At 50.0% G+C, this 9,058-nt stretch overlaps 1 protein-coding gene across 1 annotated transcript in view; it reads left to right on the forward strand.

The window, feature by feature from the left end:
- Window positions 1-8,446, forward strand: part of ADAP1 (ArfGAP with dual PH domains 1) — a 49,359-nt gene extending 40,913 nt beyond the window's left edge. Inside the window, exons 5-11 of the mRNA XM_058035175.1 lie at window positions 740-852; window positions 1,689-1,835; window positions 4,719-4,802; window positions 5,675-5,737; window positions 6,115-6,186; window positions 6,592-6,820; window positions 7,191-8,446. Of these exons, the coding sequence (XP_057891158.1) occupies window positions 740-852; window positions 1,689-1,835; window positions 4,719-4,802; window positions 5,675-5,737; window positions 6,115-6,186; window positions 6,592-6,820; window positions 7,191-7,219 (737 nt within the window). The 3' untranslated portion in view covers window positions 7,220-8,446. The remainder of the gene's footprint in view (window positions 1-739; window positions 853-1,688; window positions 1,836-4,718; window positions 4,803-5,674; window positions 5,738-6,114; window positions 6,187-6,591; window positions 6,821-7,190) is intronic.
- The last annotated feature ends 612 nt before the right edge of the window (window positions 8,447-9,058 follow it).

The raw sequence follows: 9,058 nt of genomic DNA on the forward strand, positions 1-9,058 counted from the left end.
AAAATCAGTACCAAAGTACACTGAAATCAGCAGCTGGCTTTGTCAGAGCAGCTGGAGGGATTGGGCTGGGAGAAGCAGCAACCTGTGAGCCACAGAATGGAATAACACTTGGTTGTGTTGGGTTTTTGTAATTCTTCCTTGAAGTGAATTTGGGTTCTGTGTTTTTACACAAGTTGGAGAGAGAACATCAAAATGGTGAAATGTCCAATGTGAGAGGGCAGGGAGAGCTGGGTTTCCAGCTTTGATCCTGGCTCACAGCCTTGTCCTGGGCAGCTCAGCAAACCTCTCTGGGCCTCCCTCTCTTCATATACAACCATGATGGTGCCCACCTGCCAGGGTTAGCAATGATTTGAGATCATCTTTGGTGACACACAGAGTAATTTTATTCTCCATCCCTTAATGCTAAAAATTCTGTGTTGTTGAGGGGAGCAGGTGCAATCAGAAATACCTGCAGCACCCTTCACCAACCCTGTGTTTGGCTCACCCCAGCACTGAGCTGCAATAATGCACAGGGAGCCTCTCCTTGGTGTCAGAGTGGAGATGTCTGAAGCAGAAGCTGCTGGCAGAGAATGAGGGCAGAGGGAGAAGGGCAGGTCTGGAGGAGAAGGGCTGTTCCTCATCACAGCAGCCCCACACTTGGTTTGCTGAGTTCTGAAGGCTCAGTTCTTTTCTTTATCCCAATTTTCTTTTCAAGTACAGCACTTTATCCCTGGATCTCAGTGACTCCTTTCTGCTGCAGGGTACAGAGAAGGATTTCTGTGGAAGAGAGGACGCGACAATGGGCAGTTCTTGAGCCGAAAATTCGTGTTATCAGAGAGGGAAGGTGCTCTGAAGTACTTCAACAAAAACGATGTGAGTACCTGGGGTTGCTGTCTGCAGATGGGATTGCAGCATCCTGGAGCATGTAATTCCCAAGGCACCAGTTTATTTTACAATCTCCATGAGCACTGATCCCCAGCTGCTCCAGGACAGGACCACCAGGCTCAGCTCACCCTCCCTTTAGTGGGGTTTGCCCTTGTTCCTCCACCACAGTCATGGAGAGATGTCCCCCAGGCCCATTCTCACATTCCTGCTCTGTTGCCCTTTGAAGTCCATAGGGCTTTTCTCGAGCCACCAGCAAAGGAGTTTCTCTCAGCTCTGGCTCTGCATCATCCAGCGAACGTGGGTTTTATATTGATGACAACCTTGTGATGAAGGTGTCACCATCTGAATCCTCCTTTGCATGGCATGGCATGGCATGCAATCCAGAGGGAAAGCTCCCTGGTTTCCTATTCCAGTGTCAAGCAGAGTCAGCAGCCAGTGGCTCACCTGACAGGATGGGACAGGGGGGGACATGGACATGGAGCTTCCCAGCTGGGTCTGTTGTTGGCAAAGGGGGTAATCCTCCGTCTTTTGGGGCAAGGATGAACTATTTGTGGGTGCTGGAGGGTCACAAAGCACCCTGGCCTGTTAGTTAGCTGTCTCTTTGTATCCCTGCTGGATTTTGCAGAAGGACAGAGCATTTTTCCAGGCTGGCATTGACACCCAAGCAGAGTCTCAGATCTCTCATCACCAGGGAGTTTTGTGGGCTGGCATTCAGGTGCTTTTAGCTAATGCCCTCAAATAGGCCTTTTTTTCTGACCAAGTGAACTGTTTTTTGGTTTGAAAGCCACTTCTCAGGTGTTTGCTCACCCAGCTGTGTTTTCCAGGCAAAAGAACCCAAAGCAATTATGAAGATCGAGCACCTAAACGCCACTTTCCAGCCTGCCAAAATTGGGAACCCACACGGGCTGCAGATCACTTACTTGAAGGACAATAGCACAAGGAACATCTTTGTCTATCATGAAGATGGCAAGGTGAGGCCCTGGAGGCAATGAGGAGGTTTGGGAGCCAGCCTGTGGCACACCAGGCTCCAGCCAAACTGGGATCTCTTGGGGGGTGGAAGGGCTACAAGATGCACAGCCAGCTTTGAGTGTTTGTCCTGTTCTTCCAAACACAGAGAGTGGCAAACTGTTCTAAGTAGACAGATGCAAATGGGAGGAATTGGAGATTTCTTGCAGCTTGGAGTAGAGGATTTTTCAAGGCAGGCTCCTTGGTGCCCAGAGATGGAGAAAGTGTGGATGGAGCATTGGAAGATGAGGGGACTCAGCCCAAAGACTTGCAAAAGGGGAGCAAACTGGAATGTAGGAGAAGCAGGGAACTGTTGTGGTTCTGCCTGTCTCATGCTTCATAAAATGCAGATATTCATGTTTGTATTGAAGTAAATCCCCTTGTTCAGGTGTCTCTGAAGGGAGGTGCGAAGGAGATGGTCATGGGTCTGAGGTGATCCTGCCAAACTTCCCCTCCATGCCAGGTGCTGGTCAGCAGGTGCTTCTTGAGCCCAGCCCATGTCACTGGAGCTGCTCTCAGGTACCTCCTGCTGCAATTTGAGCCAGACTAATGAGCAGCAGCTCTTCAGTGGCAAAGTTGCATCTCCCACTGTTGTGTCCCAGTCTGAGGTTTGCTGGGCTTTGGTGGTTTGCCCAGCCAGGCTGTGAGGGCTGCACTCAGGGCTCTGGGGTTTGGGTTTGGCTGCTGGAAGGAGCTGCCTCTGCTCCCACGCAGGCCAGGATGTGCTCTGATGAAATCTGATCGTGATCGTGCTCAATTCCTTCCAACTTCCCTGAATTGGGTCTGTCTCCTTGGCTGCACAAGGGCTGCAAGAAGGTGAACTCCTGGGGTAAACTGCTGGGGTAAGCAGCTGCCCTTTGGGACCAGAGGCTGCCCTGGGACCCCCCTGTGCTCTCCTGCTGCCCTTGGCTCCCTCTTGTGCTCCCCCAGCAGCCCCAGTGTCCTCCTGGACCCCAGAGGTGCTGCCTCTCCCTGCTCTGAGGTGGGGGAGCCTCATTTAGGCTCCTTCTTACATTTCACAGAGTCACAGAATGGTTTGGGTTGGAAAGGACCTTAAAGCTCATCTCATTTCACCCTGTTGTGGGTGACACCTTCCACCATCCCAGGTTGCTCCAAGCCCTGTCCAACCTGGCCTTGGACGTTGCCAGGGATGGGGCAGCCTCAGCTGCTCTGGGAAAACCTGTGCCAGGGCCTCCCCACCCTCAAAGGGAAGAATTTGGTCAAACCTTCTTTGTGTCAATGGATTATCAATGTTCCAGAAAGCAATTCACTGCTGGAAGTCAGTGAGGGTTTCAGCTTCTGCTTTTCTGCAGGGTGAAACCCTACCTCAGATCATGATCACAGAGAAGACCCACAGGTAAATAAAGAAATAAATATGTGTATAACCACCCAATTGGTGGCTGTAGAAGATTTCAGAATTTTAGCATCACAGCTTATTGTTCATTAGCTCCAGCCTGGTTTGGCCATCATGAACTTCAGGAGTGAATTCTCAGTGATCCTCTCTGTGGTGCTATCTGGGGTGTCCTTAGCTGCTTAGGGTAGGAGAGCAAGTGATAAGTGAGTAAAACCTCAGACAAGTAGGTCAGAGTTTTCCAAAACACTGGTTGTCTATGTCCTATTATGTTTTGGGATTTTTTTTCTCTCAACTTGAAGTAGCTTAACAAACCAAAGCAAAGATTTTTAATTTTTGGAATGGCTATTTGCCACATCAGACCATTTTTGAGATACCCTCAATTCAGCTCCTTAAAACTGAGATTTTAAAATTTCATGTGGGCTTTTCCTCCTTACCCAGATAATTTCTAAAGCATAAAAAAATTTAACTCTTAGAGAAGGCAAACATCTCCTTTGATGTGGTCTTTCCTACACTACAGCGACCTCACCTGAGAGGGTTGGGCAATGTTTATTTTGGGATTAAGTCTGGCTCATTGAGCATGTCCCTGATCTGATGTGAGAGGCTTCACATGCATTAATGACACCAAGGCAGCTCAGCATCCCTGTCCCTGTGCTCAGATCCCAGGCAGGGCAGCTCCTGATTCCCTTCCAGCAAACCTTTCCTGTCCCACAGTCTCAGACCGCAGTTTGAGTGCTCCCTTTTAGTGTGGAACACTTCAAATTAATGTGGCATTTCTCAGCAAAACCTTCAGAGACATACAGCACAAGCTGTTGGGTCTTACCAGAGATAAATGAATACATGAGTTTAAAAATAAGGAAATTATAGAACAATTATTTTGTAATAACTGTTTAAATTATTAATTGTAATAATTAACAATTAAAAATTATTATTGTAATAATTCTTAGTTGTTAAAAAAGTGGAGAGAGATTTTTTTTGCCAAGGACGAGGAGAAGTGCCAGAGCTTCTTGGACTTCAGCATCACTGTGGCTGTCCCTAAAGGACTCACAGGCACAGGGATACAAAGATAAAGAGATGTTAAGCCACTCTTTTATCAAAACATTGAAGTTTGTAGCTGGAATTTGGGTGGGATGCAGGTGCTGCCCAGGCGTCCTGCTGGAGGGGACAGGGCTGGGTGGGCAGGTTGCACCAGCCCAGCTGTGTTTATAGGGTCAACTGAATGTTTCAAATGCTCTTTTGGGGCTGGTTTTGCCACTTCGGAGATGTTTAAATCCTCCCTCGGTGCTGACTGGAAACTGCAGAGCTCTCTGCACATCTGGAACAGCAGCTGGGTGTTCCACATCCTTCACCTCTTTGCTGTGTTCTGTGTTTTTTAGGATTCCTGCTACACTGAGCTCTGTCACTGGAGCCAGAGTGATGGGAGGGACAAACCCCAGCAGGATCAGGTTAATTTGTGTGCAGGCTGCCCTCCTCACTCTGCTTTTCCCCTCATTAACAGGAAATCGTGGATTGGTTCAACGCCATCCGGGCAGCACGCTTCCATTACCTACAAGTGGCATTCCCTGGAGCCAGCGACTCTGATGTGAGTGCTCCTGCACCATTGGCTGGGTGGGGCTATTTTTTTCCCATTCTTGCTCATTTTTAGCATCCTGTTAACAAGCTGGAAGGCTTGGGGAGTGCTCCATCCTTCGGAGTGTTCTGTAATTGCTGGTGAGATGGTTGTGGAGGGATGAGAGGGGCTGTGGGAGCAGCTCCAGCACTGCCACCCCTGCAGGGGCCCTGAGCACCTGGCTCAAAGGCTGTGGCTGTAATAAAAAGCCAAAGCAAAGGCTGGAAGGCAGGGAAGGTGAGGGCAGAAGGATGTCAGTGCCCTGAGCTCTCTGCAGGTCAGTGCAGCCTGATTTATAAATGGTTTATAAATGCCTGGTTTATAAATGCCTGGTTTATAAATGCCTGTGTTTTCCGGGGGCTGGAGCTGCTAATTGTGTTATCCTGAGCTAATGCAATTCCAGAGGCTGCTCTGATGTGCTGCCAGCCAGGGCTGTGTGCTGCTCCTGGGCTGTAGCATCACTGTGCTGGTGCTTGTTGATTACTCCCTGCTCCTCCTCGGCTGTAGATTTTGAAATCTAATTGCATTTCCTGCCTTCTGCCAATTATCTGGGAGGGGTACAGTGGTGGTTCTGCAGGGTGGCTCTGTCCCTGCGCCCTGAGGAGTGTGGGAGATGCTCCTGGGGGCTGCTGGCTGTGCTGGGCAGCTGCTCCAGGGCGTTTTGTGTTGTAGCCTCCTCTTCTGAGCACTGGGGAGGAGCAGGGCTGGAGCTCTGGGGCAGAGCTATGGGGTGGGCTCAGGGCTGGGGCAGCTCAGGGTGGGGTTTCCTTCCAGTGACCCCCCAGTACACCCAGTGACCCCCTCCATCTGACCCTGCTCTTCTCTGTCCTCTTTGCTTGCTCCAGCTGGTGCCAAAGCTTTCTAGAAACTACCTGAAGGAAGGATACATGGAGAAAACAGGGCCAAAGGTAGGACCTGAAGCATTTTTCAGCCCCTCCAAACTTGAGTCTTGCTCTGTATGGCCCCAAGAAGGGGTTGCTGGCGGGACAAACCGACCTTTGCCAGAGAGGCAAATTCATAACTCTCTGAATATGTGTTTAATGCACTTTCCTCACCTGGGAGCAAACATTAAAAAAGTTCCAAATCTAGATCATAAACCCAGTGTCCCTTTCTGGTAGAGCTGGCCCAGCCTCTGGCTCTGGTGGCTCTGGTGGCCCAGAAGTGATCTGCTCCCAGCTCCACCAGCCCATCAGGCTGCTCCAGGTGCTTTGACACTCCTGGGCCATGCATGGTTACAGAGAAGCTGTGCTGTTTGTGTGTGATCTGGCATTTTCTGACTCCCCAGCAAACAGAGGGGTTCAAGAAGCGATGGTTCACCATGGATGACCGACGGCTCATGTATTTCAAAGATCCCCTGGTAAGATGAGGGTGCCTGGGCTGCCTGGGGGGAATTGCCTGCAATACTACCACTACTAATAATTAAAGTAATAGCAGTAATAATTACAGTAATGATCTGCAGCAAAATGCAGGCTGGTGGGAGAGCCAAGAGGGCACAACACTGTCAATGCTTGGTGGCTCTGCCTGGTGGGCAGTAACCCTGTAAATACCAAAACCACTTTAAAGGCCCTCTCCATCAGATATTCTTGCACCTGGATCTTGGCTCCCTGGTGTTGGTGCTGCATTGTGGGTGCCCCTGGGTGAGGAGCAGGGCTGTGGGTGGTGCTGTTGGGGTTTGGCTGATGGGTTTGTGGCGGCTGCAGCTGTCCTGGTGCCTGGCATGCAGAGCTCCCTTCACCCTCACCCCTGCTCTGCTGTCTCCTAGGATGCCTTTGCTAGAGGGGAGGTTTTTATTGGGAGCAAGGAGAACAGCTACAAGGTGCTGGAAGGGCTCCCACCATCCACGCAGGGGAACCACTGGCAGCACGGGATCACCATCGTCACCCCGGATCGGAAATTCCTCTTCGCCTGCGAGACAGAGGACGACCAGCTGGAGTGGATCAACACCTTCCAGAAGGTTATCAGCCGGCCAATGCTGCCTCAGGAATATGCAGGTGTGTCCCTGGGCTGGAGGATGGCGTGGCTGGGTGCCCTGCAGTGTGCCCTGGGCTGGAGGGTGGGGTGGCTGGAGGGACTGGGGGTCAGGATGTTGCTCCCTCCTGCTCTGTGAGGCAGCTCCTCACTGCCCAGGGGATGCAAAGGCTGTTTGGGCAGAGAGGGGCTCACCCAGGAGGAGGAGGAGGATGAAATCCTTCCCTCTTCATTGCTTCTGGTGTGATGTCCATGCTGTTGTATGGTTATAGGGGTAACTAAAGCCAAGGAGCATCAGCAAGGACTCCTGTCAAGGTGGGCTTGTGCCAGACTGTCACCACCTGCCAGTGCTTGCCTTGCTCTAACTTTATTTTCTCTGTTTTTTCCTTTCAGTGGAAGCCCATTTCAAACATAAACCTTAGCTGGGACTGGCTGGGCAGACCTGAGGAGTGAGCTTCTGTTTACAACACGACGTGGTTTTATTTGAAATGCTAAAAATAATTCATAATAACAGTAATAATAATAACAATAATAATACTCCCCTTTCCCCTCATCATTCACGTGATCATGTTGGAAGGGCGGCGGTGGAACGTCGGAGAAGATCCTGATCCAACTTGAATTTCAGCTCTGTGGCTGCTCTGTGGGGTGGGATAGGTGGCCCTGCCACCCCATCACCCCACACCCGCTTCACCAGGATGGCAGAGACTGTTGGTGGCACATCCCAGGGGCAGCTGGGACTCTTCCCCGTGCTCAGGTCCCTGGTGCTGGAGCTGAGCATCCTCACACTTCCAGATGGCTGCCAGCCCTTTCCAGGGGGCTGCAAGTCCCCAAGGGTGACATCCCTGTGGGATGGGAGGCAGCCTGGAAACACAGGAAAGGTGCTGTGGAATGCAGCTGAGCCTGCCATGGTGCTGGGGTAAATCATAAATGAATTATCCCCCTGGGGGCTGGAGGTGGTGCTGTACCCAGAGAGGGGCAAATAGGATTTAGAAATAGAGGAAATGGGCATCATCAGCCTGTTAACAAAGGGCAGGGAGGAGGGGGCTGCCAGGGAGACACCAACCCATGAGGTGATGCTGGGGGAGCAGAGCTTTGGGGGCCAGGCCTGTGTTTGGCTCCCTGGGTCATCCCTGTTCCATGGTCTGGGGGCTTTGCCCCATTTGGGGAGCCTGGGATGAAGCTGGGGTGTTGAGTTTTATCTGCAGGTTTGCTGCTGGGCACCATCAAAGCCTGTCCCAGCTCACTCCCAGCAGGCACATCCCTTCTCCGGACTTGGTGGTTGCACTTTTTCCCCCAATAATCCAATTTTTTTTGGTTGATTTTTCTTCTCCTGCCTCCCCCCCAAAAAAAAAGGAAAAAAAAAAAAAAAAAAGCTGCTTGAAGTGACGTTTCAGCGGTGTTGAGCACTGTAATTCCTGCAGTTAGGGCGGGCGGGCTGCGACCTGCACACCAGGTGCTGGAGTTTTAGCCCAAAATGAGATTTCCAGCGTGCCCTGGGGGCCCAGCCCCAGCCACGGACCTGTCCGACGCGTTTCCTCGGGTGGTTGTGTATCTGAGAGCATCCCATCGGCTGTGTGCATTCGTTCTGTCACTGGTAAGACAACTGTGCTACTAAATGTCATTCCAACCAATAAATTATTATTATGTCAGAGCCGTGGCCGTGTGGTGCTGGGGCAGGGCAGGGAGGTGGGGTTAAAGAGCAGCAAATGGAAACAAGGAGGTGCCAGTGCTGGCAGGGCCCCAGGGCTGTGGGACACCCTCAAAACACAATGTGTATTGTTTTAGCTATTATTTGTGTATGTGTGTGTGTTATAGTGCATATTCTGTGTATTTTTTCTGTAATAGTTCTTTATGTGTGCACACATACACAAAGGATAGCTGTTTCTGGGGAATAGAGAAATAAACTTTATGTTGGCTATTCAGACAACTGCATAGTGGATAGGTGTAATATATAAAATGTGTATGTGTGAGGTGTTCATATGCACACATTCATGTACAGATGTAGCACTCAGACATACTCAATTTACAAAGATATAAGCTAAATGTATTTCACACACCTGTTTATGTATAGACATTTTTATACTTTGTTTTCTAAAATATGTGATTATATATTGTATACACATGTGCATGCTGTATATACATAATTTATAAATATATTTATAAATGTAAGGTGTATATCTGCATGCACACGTGTATGCCTAACTATAATTATATATTTAACTTACATTTAAAGTATTTATAAGTGTATGTTACCCACACAC

This window comes from Melospiza georgiana, chromosome 16 (genome assembly GCF_028018845.1).
Source record: "Melospiza georgiana isolate bMelGeo1 chromosome 16, bMelGeo1.pri, whole genome shotgun sequence".
Lineage (NCBI taxonomy): Eukaryota > Metazoa > Chordata > Aves > Passeriformes > Passerellidae > Melospiza > Melospiza georgiana.